The sequence below is a fragment of the Oryzias latipes genome, chromosome 7 (assembly GCF_002234675.1).
Source record: "Oryzias latipes chromosome 7, ASM223467v1".
Taxonomy (NCBI): Eukaryota; Metazoa; Chordata; class Actinopteri; order Beloniformes; family Adrianichthyidae; genus Oryzias; species Oryzias latipes.
The window spans coordinates 18,040,690-18,064,499 of NC_019865.2; the positions used below are offsets into that span (position 1 = coordinate 18,040,690).

General features: G+C 38.1%; 1 protein-coding gene across 6 annotated transcripts in view; it reads left to right on the forward strand.

Annotated features, from left to right (window-relative positions):
• The window catches only part of LOC101174102 (cadherin-like protein 26), a 73,260-nt gene extending 56,303 nt beyond the window's left edge, over positions 1 to 16,957 (forward strand). For 4 of the 6 annotated variants that reach the window (XM_023956726.1, XM_011477311.3, XM_011477309.3 and 1 more), the window contains 9 exons: positions 11,964 to 12,188; positions 12,268 to 12,489; positions 14,232 to 14,347; positions 14,443 to 14,508; positions 15,097 to 15,159; positions 15,340 to 15,402; positions 15,935 to 15,973; positions 16,044 to 16,121; positions 16,237 to 16,957. In XM_023956726.1, the coding sequence (XP_023812494.1) occupies positions 11,964 to 12,188; positions 12,268 to 12,489; positions 14,232 to 14,347; positions 14,443 to 14,508; positions 15,097 to 15,159; positions 15,340 to 15,402; positions 15,935 to 15,973; positions 16,044 to 16,121; positions 16,237 to 16,428 (1,064 nt within the window). In that variant the 3' untranslated portion in view covers positions 16,429 to 16,957. Of the gene's footprint in view, positions 1 to 4; positions 152 to 2,050; positions 2,199 to 5,138; positions 5,309 to 5,391; positions 5,521 to 10,709; positions 10,896 to 11,319; positions 11,592 to 11,730; positions 11,877 to 11,963; positions 12,189 to 12,267; positions 12,490 to 14,231; positions 14,348 to 14,442; positions 14,509 to 15,096; positions 15,160 to 15,339; positions 15,403 to 15,934; positions 15,974 to 16,043; positions 16,122 to 16,236 lie in introns of all 6 variants that reach the window. The other 2 variants (XM_020704783.2, XM_011477307.3) reach the window with 1 other exon arrangement.
• Positions 16,958 to 23,810: the final 6,853 nt, after the last annotated feature.

The window sequence follows — 23,810 nt, forward strand, 5'->3', positions numbered from 1 at the left end:
TTAGATGTACAATGACAAGATACAGGGAAAAGACTTCAGGTTTGAAATAACCGGAGAGGCTGTGACTGAAGGGTATTTAACCATTAATGAAACTTCTGGAGAGGTCTTCGCGCTCAAATCTATTGACAGAGAGAAGTACGACTGCTTCCATGTGAGTCAATATGAAATTGGAGATATATCCAAAGTGGAGCAATAAAACATGTTGTCAGCCACCAATTGTGCAAGTTCTCCCATTTATAACGGTGAGAGAGGCCTGTAATTTTCATCATGGGTGTACCTCAACCATGAAAGACAAAATAGGGAGAAAAAAATCCAGAAAATCACATTTTCTTATTTTAAAACAAATTACTTTTAAATTTTGGTGGAAAATAAGAATTTGGTCACCTACAAACAAGCAGGATTTCTGGCTCTCACAGACCTTTAACTTTTTCTGTAAGACGATTCTCTGTCCTCCACTTGTTACCTGTATTAATGGCACCTGTTTGAACTTGTTATCCATATAAAGATACCTGTCCACAACCTCAACAGTCACACTCACTACTCCACTATGATCAAGACCAAAGAGCTGTCTAAGGACACCAGAAACAAAATATTTGACTTGCACCAGGAATCTGTAATAGATAAGTGTAAAAGGGGTTAACTATGGGAGCAATTATTAAGAAATGGAAGACACAGAAGAACATTGATATTCTGCCTCGATCTTGGGCTCCCGCCAATACCTTACCCATGGGGTCAAAATGAACACAAGAACGGTAAGCAAAAATCCCAGAACCACACGGGGGGACCTAGTGAAAGACCTGCAGAGAGCTAGGACAAAATTAACAAAGGCGACCATCAGTAACACTCTACACCACCAGGGACTCAAATCCTGCAGTGCTAGACGTGTCCCCCTGCTAAAGCCGGTACATGTGGAGGACCGTCTAAAGTTTGCTAGAGAGCATTTGGATGAGCCAGAAGAGGTTTAGAAAATGTTTTATGGAAAAATGATACCAAAATGGAACTTTTTGGTAAGAACTTTACTTGTCATATTTGGAGGAGAAGGAATGCTGAGTTGCATCAAAAGAACACCATAGTTGCTGTTAGGCATGGGGGTGGAAACATAATTGCTTTGGGGCTGAATTTCAGCAAAGGGACCAGGACGACCGATCTTTGTAAAGGAAAGAAGGAGTAAGGTATCTTCCGATTTTGAGCTAAAACATCCTTCCCTCAGCAAGGGTACTGGAGATGAAACATGTCTGGGTCTTTCACCACCACAACAATCCGTAACACACTGCCTGCTTCGTAAGGAGCAATTCAAGGTCCTTGGGTGGCCCAGCTAGTTTTCAGATCTCAACCCTGTAGAAAATCTTTGGAAGGAGTTGAAAGTCTGTGTTGCCCAGCGACAGCCCCAAAAAAAATCAATGCTCTAGAGGAGTGCTGCATGGAGGAATGGGCCGAAATAACAGCAACAGTTTTTCAAAACTTTGTAAAGACTAACAGAAACAGATCTTTGACCACTGTCATTGATAAACAAGGATATATAATATTCTAAAATAATAGGAGGACAGGGCAGACGGCGCCTTCTGGTTTTTTCTGGTTTATCTTTATTTATTTATTTATTTATTTATTTTCCACTGGTGTTTGTCTTTGTATTTTATTGTGTGGGGCTAATTTAATGTATCTTATTGTATTTTATTGCATTTAGTTTTGTTTTTATGTACAGCACCTTGAGCTGTCTTTGCTGTCATGAAAGGTGCTATATAAATAAAATTAATTTGAATTTGAATTTGAACAAAGAATTGAGTTGAACTTTTGCTACTCACCAAATACTTATTTCCAACCATTATTTACAATTAAATCCTTAAAAAAAATCAGACAATATAATTTTCTGGAATTTTTTTTCTCCTTTTGTCTCATATAGTTGAGGTATACCTATGAAGAAAATTATAGGCCTCTCTCCTCTTTTAAATGGGAGACCTTGCATAGTGGGTGGCTGACTAAATCATTTTTCCCCCCACTGTACATAGAAAAGTATTTTAATTGTAGCTTTATTGAGTGCTTTATTCCACAGGTCATTTTTGATGTGTATGACACAGACACCAATCAAAAAATAGACAAGGAGCTGGCATTTGATGTGGAAGTAAAAGACATCAACGACAATCCACCAAGGTTTATCGAATTTCCCCAAACTTTCACAGTAAGTGAAAGCCAAGCGGAAGGTGGGTTTCACTTAAAGGAGTGAGGAGAAGTAGACACAGTTCTAAAGTTAGTTGTTGGATTTTAATGAAACTAAAACACAATATGGGTGGGCAGATTGATCTGAGTATCGATGTTATAAACACCAAGGAGAAGTATTGAAATAAGCATGATGAATTGATACTTTTGTTGCATTTCTTTCTTCAATAAGCACAGTACTGAGCTTGAATTGACTCACGGAGTTCATGCAAGCATGGTGTCTCTGTCTGCCATGTTGCCTGATTGGACAAAAAAGAGAGAAAAAAACCCTCCCAATTTGATTAAAAACCCACCCAATTTGAGTGGAAAACTGCCCAATCTGGCAGATCACACTTTGCTCCTACCTTTCTTGCTTCATAAAGAGAGCAGAGAGAGCCACATATTTGCACACAATGGTTCCAGAGCATGGCTGTGTCTACAGCTCACTTCTCCCTCAGGGGAGGGGTCAGATGTGTAGAACACATTTCACACGCCTAAGGGACTTTAACATAACTTTGTTACAGTAATTCTGTTTTTTTACATTTTTTTTTTTACTAGTGACTTAATTGTTTTACACGTCAGAGTTTGAGGGCCAGTTTACAAAAAAAAGGTTTTTAATTACGACTTTTAAGTCGTAAATTTACAAGAAAGAAAGTCATAACTGTTAAATTATGCGATTTTAATTCGTAAATTTACTAGATAAAAATAATAATTTATAAGTTTTGTCACGTAAATTTACGAGAAAAAAGTCATAGATTAACGAGGAAAAACACCAAAGTTTTCCATTTATCGGAGCCTAGCTTGAAGATGAAATATGTGGATCCTTTTGTGAAGCTTTATTTACGTATAGGTTTATTATTATCAGTGGAGCCGGCTTTCCGGTGTTTGGTGTCAGTAAAGTGGAGTTTCATATGTAAAATAAAGGAACTCAGAGACACGTTTGGGTGTAGAGAACCGCTGCAGCCCTTAATTTCCTTTTCATTCACATACCTTGAAGTTCATTTGTCAACTTACATCATCAACCTGTCATCCTAACACCAATGCAAAAGTAAACAGTGTTACATACACCTCCTTCAGATGAAATGTCCTGTTTCAACATATAACAATGAGGAATGACAATAGTCTGTTATGTTCGCATTAAAACGTTGAAAATGCCCAAAAGTGCTCCTCCTCAGACAGAAGAGATCTTGTCTTTGGTGGAGGAAGAAAGGATTGAAGTGGACAGCTGCAGATGGCTGCAGAGATCCTGCAAAACACCAATCAATAAATAAAACCTTAATAATCGTAAATCAAACAAATTAGCTTCCAAACATTAGGAACGTTATCAATAAACATTCATCTTACCTGTTCAATTGGGTTTAGTCGATTTGCTCTGCTGCGCGGCGTTCACTTGCTGCTCTGTATGCTTGCTTCCACTTTAATCTCGTAAATCTAGTTTTTTTAAATTTACGACTTAAAATCTCGTAATTTTCCAGTTATAACCTTCTTTCTTGTAAATGTACGACTTAAAAGACGTAATTTCTTTTTTTTTTGTAAGCTGGCCCAAAAACTCAGTCGTAGTTTTACGACTGCTTTTATTGTAAAAAGTATACTTTTATGATGCTGTTTATTTTTGTTTGATTGTAGTAGCTTTTTTAAAAATGTTGTAATAGTTGCTGTTTCTTTATTATTATGTACTATGCCATTACTAATATACATGTTCTATATTTGATGCGTGTTCAGTTCAGTTTGTTGCAATTAGTTAAAGTTTTTTTTTTTTTTTTTTTGGTGGAAGCCTGTAAAGCCTGTCCTATGTTTTATTATACACTTCACAAAAAGAATGTGTCTTTCCAAAAGTATTCTATAATCAAACATTTCACTAAAAAATATTAGAATAGATATCTGTGATATGGCCCTGTAATTACTTGCTATTGGATCGATACCCACATTCCCAGTATCGCCCACCCCTAAAATACACATTTGCTGCATTTCCATTACGTACTTACGCAAAACTTTTCGAAGTTCTAGAAATGTCGAAAGAACACAGTTTCACAATTACACTGTTTCCATTTATTCACGCATAAACACAAACCAAATCCTGCGATAAGTCATTCAAAAACACGGTGACAGATATGAACAATACTTTGATTTACAGGAGATATATTCACATTTCTGCCACGGCACTAGCGCTCATCATAATGTATCAAAGGGGACTGTTGTGAAACTGGTTTTGCAGAATCCAATTGCGCACACGAAAATAAAGTGGCGAACAGGTTTTATTTTTATGAGGCAGAGGGGATGAATGGAGGAGAGGAGAACAGGCCGCCAGGTGAGTAGACTGGGGGAGCTTGCAGACAGGCAGGAAGGCAAATTAACTAGCAGGCAGAATTCATGAGGCACAATAATCTGGCGTTTGCCGAAAGGTTCCATCCCAGAATAAATAGTCCCTGTTATGAGCTGCAGGTGACAAGATGATGAGGAGCAGGTGTAGAGTATTCACTGAGGAGGCACGGCCACTGAACCACAACAGAGATGTTGGTTTCTTAACCAGGCCATGGAGCGCTAAGCTCTTTGCACGTGGGGGCGGCTACAGATGAAGCGATTTTGGGAAATCGTGGTTGGTGATCCAGCAATTCTGCATGATACGCTCAACTTTTGGTCATATGACTCATTTAATATGAAAACAGTGTTTCCATTGCAGTTTTGCAAAATATTGTAAGTAAATTTCTAAACGTCTCAAAGCGCAAAAACTTTTTCCAATGAATGTGAGTCTTTTCAAAATTGCATTAGTGGATTCATTATCGCAAATCCAGTTTGTGTATTTTATAGTCAATGGAAACACAGCTATTGATAATGAAATGTCATTGCGTCAAACTAAGGTTTAGAAATTAATTAAATCTGCAACATTAACTTTAGTTCCATTGATCAGTTTTCTAAAATGAAGTTTGCTGTTTCTCTTCTGAAAGGATATCTGGGTGTGCAAGTGGTTGCTCAAGACATAGATGAGAAGAATACCAAAAACTCTACGTTCAACATCACTGTGATTAAGCAGACTCCACCGGAGCCCAAGATTCAGGCAAAATGGATTGATGAAAGAACTGTTCATCTTAGCTTCACTGGATGTTTTGATTATGAAGTAAACCTAATTAGTCATTTTTTTTAAATCAGTAGTTCTTACACTTTTAGACTCATCTGAATTTCAATTTTTTTATGTTTTAGAAAGCAAAGGATTACAAAATTACTCTTGAAGCAAAGGATCATGGAACGCCTCCACTGTCAAGCACGGCAGTTATATCGCTGAGTGTTGGAGACACAAACACACATATGCCAGAGTTCAAGAAGAAAGAGGTAAGTTTTGCTTATATATGTTTTTGTTGGTTTTGTAAAGTTTTTAAGATGTCACTGGTGGATGACAAGGTCAACCTCTTCTGGTTGAGCTATTCAGCCTCACTGTGATTCGTCTTTATGAAGCTGATAACAGTTCTAAATACCCAACCTTCTTGTAGTTGCTACACGGCGTTGTCTTTCTGGTCTTAGCTGTTCTGCTGGTGGACTTCAGTTCTTTGGACAGTGACAGTGAAATCAGGATAAGGGTAATTGGGAGGAATGTCCTCTCGGTTCTGAATCAAATGGAAAATCACCCTCCTCCTTTACCTGGTAGGGTTAAGAACACTAGAGAGGAAAGTGTAGTTGATAGTAGAAAGGCTAGAACCTCGAGAGAAATAGTTTGGGTTCAGTTTTGACCTTAGAGTACTGTACCAGCTCTAAAGCCCTTGTGTTGTTGAGAGATATTCGTACCTTCAGCTCAGATGTACGTGGTGGAGTAGTATGCTTATCTAAAAATTATAACACTCATACAAAAGGGTGGTATACCATTTTCAGGTTAGTAGAGAGCTCCGGCTTCAACTAGAAGAGTTTAAAGTCCCACTGTGGTCAACCTTTGAGGTATTTTTAAGTGTTTCCAGTGGTCTTTTATTTTAAAATTATCATTTTCAGCTAAAATCAATAAGCCTGTGTTGTTTACCAGAGCAGTTTCTAGGACAAAGCAGCAAAAGTTCATTTGAAATTCACCTGTGAGTTGTGGGTGAGAATTTTGGTGTGGAGCAAGTCTGTCCCCACCTCCCCTTCACCCATCTGTTTACACACTCTCCCGCTAGCTTACAGCCCCTTACACCACAATCGGTGCAACAAAAATGGTCAGCAACATTGGAGCTATCCAGTCATACAGTTTTGAGCCAGATGCCAGCTCTGTTGAGGAAAACAAAGAACTACATGGACCTTGTCATCCACAAGTGGATGTATCAGAAATGAGCGGAGCAGGGAGCTTGTGGCCTGTCAATTGTACCTTCTACATAACAACTACAAGCTTTTTCTAACTGTATTTTTTCATCTGCTCCCAAATCTCAACTTGAATAAAATAGTAAACAAACATTTAATTTTGAGCTTGACTTTCTTAATAAATGTCCATCATCGGGAAAGCTTATAAGAACATGCTAAAAAAACACCAAAAAACAACTTGCATTGGAGTGGGTTTTGAGTATCATGGAGGCTTTAATTACAGATGAGGAAAGGAGGGAGCATAAAGGCCCGTACACACCGGGACGAATATTCGCCAGGCGTTATTCGCCAGCGTTTTTCGCCACGTTTTTTGTGTTCACACCCAGGCGATTTTCGCTGACGATGAGTGGAGTGAACATGCAATTTCATTCCCTGACATTAGATGGCGCTTAATGTAAAACAGAAATACTCCTGTACACAAGGTGGCGCTGCGCAACTTTACGCTTCTTAAAGTTGCTTTTCACTCAGAAGAAGAGAGCAAGTATTCACGCGCTTGTCCGAATAATACAAAGAAAACATGAATATTTCAAGCACCAGTAGCTCCAACTGGTGCTTGGTTCGGGGATGTTTTAGAATGTCCGTCATTATTGCTTCGCGGCTGTGTAGACGCTACTTGGCGTCTATCTTCTTCGCTGGTATGTGTGCTCAGTAAGGCAGTTTTGTGTTTGAGCGCCCCCAAGTTGTGTTTTACTGTAACTTCAGAAGCTCCAGACACGTGAGCAAAAGCGCCGTTCTCATTGGTCGAGTAGATTTCGACGCGACGCGTCGAAAAAAAAAAAACGAACCCGAGGCGTTTTTTTTTTTTGACGCTTTAACGCCTGGCGTTTTTTCGCGTCGGTGTGCACACTCTCGTTGGTGCCCCTTTGTTTAGTCATGAGGCGTTAAACGTCGGCGAAAATCGCCGGCGAAATTCGTCCCGGTGTGAACAGGCCTTAAGACTGACTGGTGGATTGGTGCAGCAGTTGCAGCAAAGTAATCCCGTAATGATCAAGTTTTGGTTTACAAGTGAATGTCTGCTCCTACTCTCACCTATAGTCATAAGCTTTTGTTCAGATTTAACAAGATAAAATCCTAAAGCAAGCAAGCAAAATTTAATTTCCTCTGCAGGGCTCAGGGATAGAGCTCAAACAAGCTACAAGCTACTGCTTCTCCACATTAAGAAGAACCAGCTGATGTTGCTAGGGCATCTGTTTTAAATTCCTCCTTGGCAAATATGGATAAGTCCAATTGGCTAGATGTCCAGGGGGAGACCAAAGACAGACCAGTGAACTCTCCCTGACTTGGCCAAGACCATGGTTAGAATACCCCCATAGATCTGGAAAATATGTAGGTGGAGAAAAGGGCCTGGGTGTTTGCTTGGAATGCTACTCCCCTACCTGGCTCTAGATAAGCAAACTAAGATTGATTGATTGCCTCCTTAAGGCTGTTCATGAGTAATTTTTTGGAAGTGAAAGAAGAATGCTTCAGATTGTCTGACAGGTCAGTGTGGCATCTATAGTATTAAAAATACGAGTCCACTGTGGACTGTGTGAATGTGAGGAGAGAGATCAAAGTTATTTTTAGTCTTTCCTATTAACTATTCTTTTCTCTATTTAAAAGAATGTTGAATCAAATATATTAAAAGCTGTTTGCTGTTGCAGCAGCCCGCAAGAAAAACCTGTTGAGTCCTTTCAATCAACCATCTATCTCCCAGAACCCGCTATCTCCAAGTATCTCTATTTTAAGGAAATTATCTACAAAGGAATGCCAAGATCTCCTATTTGCAAAACTTGGCCTCCTTTTTACAGAAGACCTGAAACAAAAACAAAAAAAGCCACAATAATGCAAACAAAATATACAGCCTTAGATTATGAAAAGGATAGATGGATAATATACTGTAATAATCATAAACATGATTGTCTGAATCCTCTGAATTCTATAGGAAACAGTTTATCAATGAAGAAGAGAGAGCAAGCAAATGATGGTCTTGTGAAGATTTATCACAAACATCAGAGCTACAACAATAAAAAAACAGTAAATAGAAGACACATTCTGTCTTATTATTCTTATTCAAGAACATTTGTGTTTTCTTCCCTTTTTTCGTGCCCTCTTAGACCCAAACAAGTCATGACAAATGCTCACCTTTACTGTGTTTAGTTCTGCAGCTGGTTTCCTAGTTGAATTCAACAAAACTACTGGCTCGTCACCTGCCCCAGAATAGAGCTCCCACTCAGAACCTGGTAATCAGGGGCAGGGGCTCAGGTCTGCCCCTGAAGGTGGACATCTGCCTGGGTCTCCTCTATGAGCTGGGTCAGAAGTTGAATGTGTCTTACATTGTGTCTGCTTCTATTTTCTACCTAGACGGTAGGGATACTGGTTGGGATTTATGGCTCTTTTCAAGAATCCAGCCTGGAGTTTATTCATTTAATCCTGGAAATATTGCCAGGGAGATTGGTGGGCTGAGATCTGGATCGGAATAATTAAAATTTAGATTTCCCACCAATAAATGAGTTCAAATTATTTTGGAAATATCAATTTTAGCTTTACTTGACATGTGTAGACAAGATTTTAAAGTCTGGATTCATTGTAAATATTTCACTGACAGCATATATGTATAAGGAGTGTGTTTGTGTACTTTGAAATATGTTATTAATGCAATAGCTAAAACAGATGGCTTGTGAACGCTGAAGGAACCATTTGGTCCAGTTCACTACTGTTTCTTTAAAAATACACTTTTTTGTGACCATAAGGCCATTTAGTTATAACATGTAACTTTAAAATGTTGGCAATATTTAATCTATAACAGTTCTATTTTCTCAATAGCAGAAGATACATTTGTTTTAAACTTAATAAACCGTTCTGACAATATAGAATAGAATAGAATAGAATAGAATAGAATAGAATAGAATAGAATAGAATAGAATAGAATAGAATAGAATAGAATAGAATAGAATGGCTTTATTGTCATATATTTACCAATCATTTAACCATTAGGCATCTTAATTTAGTGTCATGTCAGGAGTGGTTAAAACAGGTTTATTGTACTATTACATGATCACCTCTTTAAAAAATAAATGTAAATACAGTAACAAAATGTAACCAACAACCACATTATTGATACATATTAAGAAAAAACAGGCTACTTTGAAGCTCCATGCAAACAAAAACCTGTGGTGAAACATTTTAACAAAAGAGCATTTTAAACAAAAAGAACAATTTAAACTCATGAGGGAGAAAGAGAAAGAATCAGGCTTTTAAAGACTAAGTGATAAGATAGGATCAGGTGTGCAATGTAGAGAGGCACCAGGGAAAAGTTCAGTAATGCCCCCCTGCTCCACACTGCTCATAATTATAAGGCAATAATTATTCCAAAGATCTTGTAAAAAAGGAAACAAAATCAAGGAAACAACAGGAACACCATAACCCAATTTAAAGCACTCATTGTACTTTTTTGAATTATACATGTTTTAACTAATCAATTTATATGGAATTCAATCTGCATTGCTTTACATTTGTGGTATTTTTTGTTGATCCTTGTCCAGGGATCCCTTGAAAAAGAGGATTTATATCTCAATGGGATCCTCCTGGTAAAATAAAGGTTAAAAAAAAATAGCAGCAAACCTATGGGCACCAATATTAGATTTAACAAATTGTAGATTGGTATCATGCAAAATTTATGTGTTAAAAAAATAATTCAACTCAGACATTATTTAATTAAACCATTGGAATAAAAAATGGAAACAAAACCATCTGCTGTATAGAGAATGCAAAATCACTGTTATCCATGTGTGATGCTTTATTCTGGGGACCACTGCCACTGAAAGGGGAATGTTGTGAGTCGGACGGATCCCACTATTTGATTCAGCTGACTACACCCACAACAAAAGCTAATATTGACAAAACTAGCAAAACATTATCCATGAGTTACAGGCCTGGAAAGAACAGTCAGGGTCACAAATGCAAACTGCAAAAAGTGGTAGATAGAACAATTTGAGTGTCTTCCAGAGAAAAAGCCCCTTCTTCATCCCAAGTTAGAAAGGTTATATCTCCTGACTGGCTCTGTAAACTCCTATTAGAGCACAATAGGAGCCAGTAGGAGGAAGTTTGTCTTTTCTTGCCCCCGCGACCAAATTCAGGATAAGTGATAGAAATGAACTACTAGAAGTATGGATAACTAATGGATAATCGTGCAACATCTACATTGTTGTTGTTTTTTTCAGTTCCAGACTGAAGTACATGAAATGAAACTCTATAAGGATGTCTTCAGATTTCCAGTAGAGGACAAGGACACTCCCAACACTGATGGCTGGCGAGCCAAGTTCTTCTTCATCAGCGGAAATGAGGAAAGAATTTTCAAAGTGGAAACTGACCCAAAAACAAATGAGGGTATTTTTAGTATTGTCAAGGTAATAACATTTTTTTCCTGTCCGAGAGAATCCTTACATTTGTTTTGTAAAACATATTTGCTAAGTATTACATTACTAAAATATTTTTCTTAATACAATGCATTAGTTCACGATTTGATTTTATTTCTGATTCAGTGCCATTTGGTTAGAAATTGTTCTCATTTCCACTTTAAAAAATTTTCTTTGGATCATAAAAGACTATTTTCAAGATGATAAAAGGATCAATTTTTTCACATGAAAAATAAAAAAACTGCAGGATTATTTTGCCTGAGAAAAATTATTTTGGAAAACAACCGATTTGTGGATTTATTAAAGCTTTTTAAAAAACTTTCTAACAAATATTAGTCCAATTTGTTGATCATAATTTTCTACATGTGCTCAAAAAGTAGTTGGACCTCTATTCTTTTCTGTGTGTCTTTTGCAGGAAAAGAATTATGAAAACACCACGATGGTTGAGTTGAAGATTGGGGTAGAAAACATTGAACCATTTACTAAGTGTGTGAATGGCAAACTGATTAAACAGGATGGAAAACTTTATCGTCCTGACTCAATCAGTGTCACAATTACTATGATTGATGACAATGACCCACCAGTGTTTCAGCCACCAAAAGCTGATGTATATGAGAAAGAAGAATCAGAGCCAGGCAGGGTGCTCTTCACCCCAAAGGTTTATGATCCAGACTCTTCTTCTTTCAGGTAAAATATTTGTGGACTGCATGTAAACTGTGAATGTAAGAAAGTCCTAAACAAATAATATTATTTTCTTGCTTACATTGTAAGCAAGAAAACATAGTTTTCAACTACATAGTTGTTACTCTCATTTCTCTGTTTCCAGGTTTGAACTAGTAGACGATCCAGCTAACTGGGTGTCTATTGATGAAAAAACTGGAGAAATTAGAGCAATTAAGAAGATGGACAGAGAATCACCCTTCGTGGATGCTGACAATGTTTACAAAGTCGTCATTGCTGCCATAGATGATGGTACTGAAACAAACCTGAAACATAATATGATAATGCTGTTTAATTAATTAGTTCAACTGAAAGATTTTCATTTTTCTGATTTTAAAGGTAAACCTCCAGCCAAAAGTTTTTGTAATGTCAGTATTCACTTGAGGGACATCAATGACCACAAGCCACAACTGGTCAACAACAGCCTCATTTTGTGTGGAAACAAGAACAACAAAGTGATGATACCTGTGCAGGATTTGGATGCTGAGCCCTATAGTGGACCATTTTCTTTCTATTTTGATGATGAGGAAGACAAGAAGCATTGGGAACTAGATCCTGCTTATGGTCTGTAAACATCTGTTGATCAATTTGACTAAACTAGTGCATAAAGCAGCTACATATCTGTCTTTACATGTTTCACCAGGTCAGCAAGGTGGCCTTGTCAGCCTGAAGCCACTCCCCTATGGAAACTATTCTATACCACTGCGGATGCAAGACCAACAGAACAATGAGGGACATGAGACACTGGAAGTGGTGGTGTGTGACTGTGCGGAGAAGAATACATGTCGTTCAAAACTGGCACTTTCAACCAAACTTGGAGGACCTGGCTTTGGACTTATTATAGTTGGAATCCTTCTATTTTTAAGTGAGTACATATACAGTGGAGGAAATAAGTATTTGATCCCTTGGTAATTTAGTAGGTTTGCCCACTTACAATGAAATCAATAATGGTCTTCTGGTTAATTGTCAATTCTAAACTCTTCCCCATACTGAACTGAACTGAGACAAATGAACCAAACCAAACCAATGTAATGACATCTGGGGAACCTGTGTAGGGGCTTTGAGTTCAGTAAATGATTAGTTGGTGAAACTGAGTTCAAAACTTTCATGTTTTCTTGTTTCAAAATTCTATATTCATGGGTTTTATGAGCTAGAACCCCAATTTATTTAAAAAAAAAAAGCAAATAAAGTATTAAAACCAACTGTAGAAACTATACTTTCTTGGATATACATTCCAAGAGAGTTTAGTTTTTGAATGCTGTTATGGAAATTAATACACTTTTTCATGATATTCTAATTTTTTGAAAGGGTCTGTATTAGCCAAGTATTGACTGTATTTCATATCTTCTTATTCTTTCCATCCACATAACAGGTACAAATTGGGCAAAGAAAGAATGTAAATTGTATAGCGTTTCAGTGTGGTTCCTAAAAACACCAGGGTGGATTCTTCAGACTAAAACAGACACAGCAGCACACACAATTTGCAGACTGGTCTTGCCTTTACTTATAACTGAAGTCCATATACCGCTCCTTCTAGATAAAAAATTAGTTTGAGAAATATTTGGAAACATTTTGAAATGTTAAAACTCCAAGTCTTTTAACTGCAGCACTGATCTTCAATTAATAATTACTTCAAATTTTGTTCGAAAGTCCAATTATGAGACGTTTTTTGAGCAGTGATATCACATCTGACATTTTTTTATCCAGTCAGAGCAAAACAGAAAATAGTTCCTATCAATTTTTACAAGTAACCACCGAAGAATAAATGCAAGCTTGTATGCACTCTCTACATTTCTGCCAAAGCTGCTGCATGCCATATTTTATGTCTCTTCAGAGCAGCTTTATGTTAGATCAGAACACTAAATTAGACAAAATGTTAAGTACATGGCCTATTAAATTGAGAGAGAGTGTATAATAACATTTCAGTAAGGCATTAAATACAGTGGGGCAAAAAACTATTTAGTCAGCCATCAATTGTGCAGGTATCTCCATTTTTAAATATGAGAGAGGCCTGTAATTTTCCTCATAACTCAACCATGAGAGACAAAATGAGAAAAAAAAAACATCCAGAAAATCACGTTGTCTGACTTTGAAGGAATTTATTTGCAAACTTATGGTGGAAAAGAAGCCTTTGGTCAGTAGTTGAGTCTTTCAGCATGACCATGATCCCATACACACTGCCCGGGTAATGAAGGAGTGGCTTCATAAGAACCATTTCAAGATCCTGGAGTGGCCTAGCCAGTGTCCAGATCTCAACCCCATAGAAAGTCTTTGGAAGGAGTTAAAAGTCTGTGTTGCCCCAAGACATCACTGCTCTAGAGGAGTGCTGCAAGGTGGAATTGGTCAAAATACCAGCAACAGTTTGTGAAAACGTATTATTGGTGTACATCTCATTATGGCAGGAGAGGCTGATGACAGCTTTGAAAATATGTGGATATTTTACATTTTTTTGTTTTTTTATTTAAGGTGACAGGTGACATTATCTAACCAAAACAATTCATTCCTCATATATCATGATCTCAGTAGCATGTGAAGGACAACAAACAGATCAAATGTCTTAAACTGAAATCATCAAAAGAATAAACTTGTATTTCGATCTTTTTACAGTTTTACTTTTAACTTTCCTCTGCAATTCTGGAAGAGAGCCACTTAAAGAATTAAAGGATGAAGGAAACCAGACTCTCATCAAGTACAATCAAGAAGGAGGGGTCTCTGCATGCAATGTGAGTTGGTTGTAACGTTGTTCAGCAGACAAATTAGCAAAAAGATATTAAAAAACATGATTTCAATTAGTAATATTTTTCTATTTTTATTTAAGGCCGAACCAGTTCTTTCTTCACCGAAAACTGTACCTGATGGCATCAAGCAGACTAGCATAACACGGGTACTCCTCACAACTTAATCCTGTCTTTGCAGAAACTGTTTCACTACAGGCATTTGTTGTTTTAAAGAGGGTGTACAATGTTTCTTGTTTAAACAGGCTCTTGAAGAGAGGCCTTACATAAAGAAAGTATTTTATCTTTCAAAATAAGGATCAACAAGTTTAACACGGAAGGAAAAAGGCAAACAATCCAACTATTCATATACTACATTGAACATATAGCAATGTGCCGTAACTATGCTGTTTTAGATTCTATTGAGCAAATTTAAAAGTATTTCTTAGGATCAAGGCACAAGTGCTGCAAAAACAATCAACTTTAAAGCAGAAAAGCTGAACACTCCCTTTTAGATGTATTGACTATATTTGGCTCTAGGTGTTTGCTGCAATCTTTTCATGTGAATAAAAATCTAAAGACGTATAAGTTGCTTGGGACATTAATGAATTCATGTATATATGTATACATTTTAAAGTCACTGTTATTCCAAAATTTATATGATAAAAAGTTGTATCTTATATCTAACGTGTTCGACTTGTGTGTATCCTTCACTAAAAACCCCAGGCCTAATCGTCAGAATTATTTCTTTGTTTTAGAGGTTTGAGATGGCTCCGGAATTTTACCACAATGAGGAAATGTACAGGTCAGAACTCAACATGGTGAGTTCAGTGTCTTCGATGAAGGAATCTAAGGTTCAAAGCTAAACTTGAAGTATAATGCAGCATTCTTAAGTAATGAATATGTTATTGTAAAAGAGTATTATCAAATCAGAAAGCTTTTAGTCATCTATTGACCTTTTTAAGCTTAATCAGCTTTTACTGCAACCTGTCACCCCACAGATGAGGAGCATGAACTTCCAACATCAAAAAGAGTCCTACAGAACCCAAGAGGGTCGGTCCATGGTGAGTGACAATTACCTTGATACCTTTTAAATGATTACTTTGCTTTTAATATATTTAATATTAAATCAGGATCTGAATTTTCAAAGTCTAAGTTTGTCCACCATCATTTTCAATCTAATAAAAAGATCTGGAGCCAATGTTTACTCCCACTTGTTTCTGGTTTATGTTGCATAAGGGGTTATGTTGCTTTGGACAAAAGAGGTGTATAATCCCCTTTTGTATTTGAGGTTAGACCTTTTCTCTTTTTTATTAATATTTGTGTATATTTCCTGTTGGACCAGATGGAAAAGAGAAGGAAAGTAGGGTAGGTGAGGTGGGGGGTATGCATACATTAGGGGAAAAGTACTACAAACATCAGTGTTGACTGCATAAAAACATCCCGCATGGATCCCATCAGATACACAATACAAATTTGTATCTGATGGCATTTGTTAGACATAGTAGTAGAAGACTGCTGGTAAAGGTCAGAAAAAAAAAATAATAATAATGATAATAATATACAAATAATAAAATATGCTTTTTTTTAAACTAGTACTCATCATTGGCCAGCAACAGGATGAGCTCCTACAGGGTGAGTAGTGCTCTTAAATAGAAAAAATATATTTTCAACACAATCTGAATTCTCCTTTCTTTGTATGCAGAACAAATCAATGGACCGTTATTCAAGTGTACGTTCAGATCTTCGGTCCGATTATAATCTTACAGGACAAGTTGAAAGGGTGAGCTTTTCATCTCACATCTTAAACAACTGATCTGAGCTGGAGAATCCACTGAGGACCTTACATTACTGACAACAAGTCATTGTTGACTTTTTCGTTTCTTATTCTACAACAGAAAATGGCTGTGATTGCTGAAGCTGATGCACGTGATAAAGCAGTTGACCGACCCTTCATCTATAACTTTGAAGGGCAAGGCAGTAAGTGTGGGTCACTGGACAAGCTTTCACTCAGCAACTTGGGGGATAATTTGCAGTTTCTGGATGATCTAGGACCAAAGTTCAAGACACTGGCAGACATTTGTCAATAAGAAATTAATAAAACTTCAAGTTTTGAAATGCACTGCTGGAATGTGACTTTTATGCCAAAATTAGTCACCTCTTCTGAATGTATTGATGGACATATTAACCAGATGTTTACCGGACTGTGCAAATAGAGTGACCTTCATGACTTGTGTACTTCAAATAACTTTTAACTATTTCTAGGCATCTATGAGTCAATGAATCTGCAACATCACAAGATGCAAGTTTTTTTTTTTTCTTTTGTTCTTGAATGGGAATTTTCAGAAGGTCTTAGATGCTGGATGCTTTTATTTTGCTTTGCTACTATAGAGTTTATTATTACACTTTACTAAAGACATTTTATGGTTATTTTTTAAATTTTAGTCATGTTTTAATAGTGGTATTTCAGAAAGAAAGTATATCATCAATAATTCTAAGCTTCATTAGCACTAATTTAACTTTTAAAGTTTCTTGCTTGATCGCTTTGTTTTCATATTGTGATGCATTTTGTAATTTTATCTGTGAAAGGTGTTATGGAAATAAAGCTTTCTTCCTGTTTATCTTTTTAAGCTTCCTGAAACTCAGCTCTCGGGAAGATACTGTGTAGCTGACATATATATATATATATATATATATATATATATATATATATATATATATATATATATATATATATATATATAATAACTATTATAATAACTCTCAAATTATTGTTTACTTTTACAGTTATTTTATTTGTAATTTGAGTTTGATTAAGAAATTTATTTACAATAGCAATAAGTACACTGACTGCAGCAGTAGCCTTTGTTTCCACATTTGTAAAGTTTTCGCTCATTCATATCAAACCTCTTTTTTTAACCCTTGTGCTGTCTTAGATCAGTGTTTTTTCAATCAGTGTGCGGCGGCACACTAATGTAACAAAAACGTGCTAGGGGCAATAAAGATCTGATCAATAGTATTACAGTGACCTCTTTTGGTCAAAGGCTGCAACTGCATGGTATTTTCACAGGCGTTGCAGTTCACTTCTTAACTTTGTTACCAACAGGAATGCAGAATTGGCCGCTCTAGAAAACACTTGTAACCCTTGTGCTACCTGGGCACTTTAACATTTGGAGTTGGGTCATCTAGACCCCACAAGACAGTGCGATGAACCTTTTTACTTCAATGATTTGTGATCTTCACTGGTGTCCATTGATTACATGAAATCTTCTCCACCTTTATCCACCTTTGTCATGGTAAGGAGAACGCCTCAATGTAAGGGTGGGGTCATAAGATAGCACAAGGTTTAAACATAAATATCTCCCAACCCCTGCATACTATTGAATTAGCTCCTTTTATAATCTATAGACGACATTTAGGACATTTTGATTGTACTTGATGTGAAGGGATGGGGCTCTGGGAATTGTAGTTTATCGATGGATTTAAAAATTTGTTATTGGATAAACTCTTTTTTTCCCTGGTACCAAACCGTTGGTCCATATGCTGTCATGAGAAGTGGCACCATATTTTACAACAAGAAAATTCTAAACACCTGAGCTGCTAGATTTTTACTGTGAAAGTTAATCAATATCTTTGTTCATTTAAATGTTACATTATAGGCATATACACTGACCAAAAATATAAACGCAACACTTTTGTTATTGCTCCCATTTTTTATGGTATGAACTCAAAGATGTGAAACATTTTCCACATACACAAAATAACCAGTTCTCTGAAATATTGTTCACAAATCTGTCTAAATCTGTGATAGTGAGCACTTCTCCTTTGCCAAGACAATCCATCCCACCTCGCAGGTGTGCCATATCAAGATGCTGATTAGACAGCACGATTATTGCACAGGTGTGCCTTAGACTGGCCGCAAGAAAAGGCCACTCTGAAATCTTCAGTTGTATCACACAGCACAATGCCACAGATGTCACAAGTTTTGTGGGAGCGTGCAATTGGCATGCTGATAGCAGGAATGTCCACCAAAGCTGTTGCTAGGGAATTGAATGTCCATTTCTCCATCATAAGCCGTCTCCAAAGGCGTTTCCGAGTATTTGGCAGTACATCCAACCGGCCTCACAACCGCAGACCACGTGTAACCACACCAGCCCAAGACCTCCACATCCAGCATGTCCACCTCCAAGATCGTCTGAGACCAGCCACTCGGACAGCTGCTGAAACAATCTGTTTGCATAACCACAGAATTTCTGCACAAACTGTCAGAAACCGTCTCAGGGAAGCTCATCTGCATGCTCGTCGTCCTCATCGAGATACGTAGTTTGTCGTCGTAGCCGACTTGAGTGGGCAAATGCTCACATGCGATGGCGTCTGGCACGTTGGAGAGGTGTTCTCTTCACGGATGAATCCCGGTTTACACTGTTCTGGGCAGATGGCAGACACCGTGTGTGGGTGAGCGGTTTTCTGATGTCAATGTTGTGGATCGAGTAGCCCATGGTGGTGGGGGGGTTATGGTATGGACAGGCATATGTTATGGGCGAAGAACACAGGTGCATTTCATTGATGGCATTTTGAATGCACAGAGATACCGTGACGAGATCCTGGGGCCCATTTTTGTGCCGCACATCCAACAACATCACCTCATGTAGCATGATAATGCACGGCCCCATGTTGCAAGGATTTGTACACAATTCTTGGAAGCTGAAAACATCCCTGTTCTTGCATGGCCAGCATACTAACCAGACATGTCACCCATTGAGCCTGTATTTATATATATAAATATATATATAAATATATATAAATATATATATATATATAGAGAGAGAGAGAAAGAGAGAGAGAAATGAAGGGAAGAACAGAGAGATCGCACCTGTGCTCGAGTGAGTGTTTATGTTCTTCTGGGGTTGATGATGGAATGTAAAAATAAAAAGGGACAGTGCCCAGTCCTCCCCACACCAAGACCCCCGCCGTAGTAGCAGCAGCATCCAGCACCTCCCCAACACCTGCACGGAAGCAGATCGACAGAAAACTGCCTGCTGGGCAATCACATCCACCACCCAGGCCTGGGCGAGCAGGACGCGCGACAGGGGCCATGATGCCAGAGAGCAGGGAGGCATGGGGGGACAGAGAGAGCAAGCGTCAATCCAGCCGGAAGAGCCACGCCAGGAGGGCCTATGAGAGCACCCCCAGCCCCAGACGGCCAGCCCACCACCACCCAGGAGTTCTGAGCATCTCCCACCCCAACCCCAGGCATAAGCCAGGGCCCCCCAAAGGGAGACCCACCCTCCACGCAGCCACCCACGAAGCCCACGGTTGGTCTAGGAGAGAGCATGGAGGAGGACGCCCAAGAGAAGTGGGGGTCAACAAGGAGTGTTGCAAACATGGCCCGACCAGGCTCACCCACAGTTGTAATTTTGGAGAAGGCGGACGCTCAAGGACCAGAAGGACCAGACTGTGTTTAAATATTATTTCACTTTTTATTGCTGAAAGATTTACTTTCCCATTAATTCTAGCTCCATGAGTTATGTTTATTTATTTTATTTAACCTTTATTTACCCAGGAAATGTCTCATTGAGATTAAGAATCTCTTTTTCAAGGGAGTCCTGGCTAGACTATGTAGACGTACTAACAAGTATTGTTTTGGAGGATGCTCGTCTGAGCTAAGAGGTTCAGCTGAGGATGTTCAGAGTTTCAGAACTGTACAAAAACACATAAAAACAAATCATATATGAAAGGTATATGGATTTGTTTTAGGCTTAAGCAGCAAATACTTTAGTATCCAGAAGAAGATTACGTCGAAGATCTGTAGCCAATTAGTCACCCACAGGAAGAATGGGCTTTTCCTCTCCCAGGTCTATTTCCAGTTTTTGTTGTTCTGTTGTTTCATTTCTAACAGAGGAAAGCCACAATGCTCATCAAGATCAGCATAGCCTTTCTGGTTCTTTCGGTAAGCATTGACTAAAAATGTTCTTTACGATCTTTAATATAATTTGGATCTCTATAACTTTTTTTTTCTTTAAATCAATTTCAAGGAAATTTGTGCTTTTTAGTTTAAAGGTTGAAAAGTTTCAAAGAATAAAGCATTACAACGTCAATTTCATTTACATTTACAGCAAATGTAGACTCTGCAACATTGTATTAAGATATACAAAAACATTCTTTAGTTAGTGGATCTAAATGTCTATCTGTCCGTCACCCAATAAAAAGTACATGTATTCTTTAGACGAAACTGAAAGAGTTGAAGAAGCGGGAGGACAGAAAGGTATTTGGGTATGTGCACTTAGATACCCTTTCTTTGGAAAGCTATTAGCAAAATGACTGAATATTTCAGTTAACATTTTCAGAATGACTGACCAAAACAGCCTTCCTCATTCTTTCATGTGCTTCTGCCACATTTGCCAGACTGCAACAGAGTAGAATTACAAAATCTCTACTCTCGCATGCAAGGAAGAAATATGAGGTCTTATTTGGAAACGACAGGTAGAACTAAAGCAGGTGGAGAATATTGGTAGCTTTTAAATCTATGAAATGATTTAGAAGACTCGAGAGGAAACTATAAAATGACTATATTTGCTGTATGGCTTCCTGATCTTGCCTGTGGACAACACCCTTTTGCAGCCTCTTCCAATCTCATCAATTCAATTCCATTTTATTTATTTAGCCCAAAATCACAACAACAATCGTCTCAATGGGCTTTGTATCATAAGGATAATGGCTACAAAGAATTTAATAGGAAAATTCTAAACAAAACTAACTAAACAGATGTGAAGGAAATTGTTTTATTATTATCATTGTGTAAATGTATTTGTCTAAATGTATGTTTAAATGTTAACTCAGATTGACCTTTTTACCTCTTCTAAAAACAGTTGTGTGTTTGGTCATCTGCTTCTCATCCCCAGCCAGGCAGAGGGGGTTTTACGACACACTGTCCTCAGCTGATAAGGGATACTGTTTGAACTCAGAATCCAACCAAAAGGGTCATTTGACGACACCCCCTAATGAACTTTTTGTCTTTGTCTTGAATTGTTACCTCCCACTTGTGTTCTTAATAAAAGCAGCACGAGGAGAGGCAGACCTTTGAGAAGAGAAGCGTGGTAGACGTTTTCTGTCACTCTTGCTCCTCTCCCTCGTGCATGAGAAACTTGATTCTTGTTGTGGTTTGTTGTTCATAATTGTGTTTTTCTTTAATGTCTAGATGCATTTATCTGACATTCTTTGGTCCATTCGAGCCGGATGACAACATATCTGCGTCCTTGGGGGAGGACCATGCCGATTGAAGTCTGTGCACAGCCCGTGAGACCAGGTCTCCGGAGGAAAGTCCGTCGTAGTGAATTCTATGCCGGCCAATCGACTGGTCTTATCCCTGGGTCCGGATTGACGTTATTCGTTAACCAGTCAGACCACAACGACAAGGCAAGTAAAGCGCTTATTCAGGGGTTCGAGTCCCCGAAGTGGCCCAGAATTCTGAGGAACAGGTTCAAGTCCTGTTGCCTAAAACACGTGTGGGTTTGGAGTCCCCGAAAAGTCCAAAATTCTGAATAAAGGTGTGGGTTCGAGTCCTACAGCCTAAAACGCGTAAGAGGGTTCAAGTCCCTAAAAGGCCTAGACAAAGAACAACAAAAATAAATAAAAAGTTTTTTTTGGTGTGAATGTGAGTGCATGTGTGAATGGAGTGAAATTGTTCGAAACAGTGAGCAGCTGGAAACCTTGCGGTGTTAACACAAGGCTGCTTGTTGAAGTAGAACAAGATTTCATCTCATTAGGCTTTAGGTGAAAAGAACCCAGAGTCTAAAACGGGTTTTGCTCCTGGGAGGACCCTAAACGTGTGACTGGATCAGACAATAGGTCTGACCTAGAAGCTTGTTGCACGGGGAGTGAAATTCGGTCCTGAGAGAAATTCTCTGTTGGTTCTGATCACATTCTGCGACTAACGTAAATAAAAAAGATAAAACCAAAGGGGGAATTCAAATAAAAAAGTTAAATTAACATGAGATTAAAACTATATGGAAAGAGTTCATCCAGATTCAACTACATTCTTGATAAAATGGGATAAAGCTATGATTTTAAGGGGAATGTACTGAATTAGTTCAAAGGTTACATATTAAAAACAAAATAAAAAATACAAAAGAAACAAAAAAAAATAGTGAAGCATTAATTTGTGCAAAACTGTGCTTAAATGAAGCAACGAAAAATAAAGAATGGCATTCAGAAAAGTAAAACTAGAGACGCATGTCTGATTGCTAAAAAAAAGGAGGATAAATCAGTTGTGAGACTCAGACCCCTGCAACAGCAGGCTGCAGCGGGCTGCAGACCGAGCAGGGGCAGGATGAAAAGGGGGGGAGAGCAGAAACCAGCTGATTTCTCACCTCCTCCCTACCAGGGGACAAATGCTCCTCTGTTGACGGGTTTTTACCCACCAGTGACTGATTTAAATAAACCAGAAAAACAAAAAAAATGATGTTAAGAAGAAAAGGGAAAAAACTTGAATGGAGTAAAACTATGGGGGTTGGTTTGGAAGAAGCTGGAGAGTCATCTAAAGTTGCAGAGACATTTCCAATCATTGAAGTGTCCAATCCCAGAGCTGGAGAAGATGGCCAGAGGCCTACACTTCTTTTGTTTAGCACCTGGACATTAGAGGATGTTAGGAAGGCAGTGAGGGGAGTTATCTCTCACAGGCAAATGATGGAAGTTCAGAGAGCTTATCATCTGAATGGCATTAAATGTCAGCAAGCCTGTATGACTGCTATGAAAGCAGACTGGGCAAAAGTAAAGGGAAAAAGGAATCCTATGAATGATGACGATCCACCCAGACCTCTTCCGCAAAACAATCTAAGTGTTAATTCAAAGTCTAACACTTTTAGGACTAAGAATTAGAGAAGCCTTTCCAATGAGACCTGATTATGGAAAGATTGGTGAAACTACGCAAAACGATGGAGGGTTAGTGTTTGATTTTAGAGTCAGATTTGAAGAAGTTTTAAAGCTAATAGTGGACTCAGAGATAATGATAATGATGAAAGTCCCTATAGACAGTAGCTGAAACAAGCTTTACTGCAAGCTATGAGACCAGAGATTGCAGACTAGATAAGGAAACTTTACGTTGATCTACCAACAGGAGCTACAACACTTTATGAATTTTGCTGTTCATGCAGAAAAAATGATGGTGAATAGAAAGAAATTTAGGAATCAAAGTGAACATACATTTTGGCAGGTGGAAAGTAGTGATGTGTTTTTTGGAAGGAATGTGAACAGAGGAAGAAGTCGTGGAAAAGGAAGTTTTAGATGAAGGTTTAGAGGAAGTAGCAACAGAGGGTCAGAGCAGGTTGATGATGGATGTTGGATTTGTAGACAGAGAGATCATTGGGAGAGATAGATTGTCCTGAAAGGAAGAAATCAGATTGACTAGATGGAAGAAGTAATGACAAGTTAAAAGATGAATCTGAACTAGAAATTCAACCAATTACTGATGAAT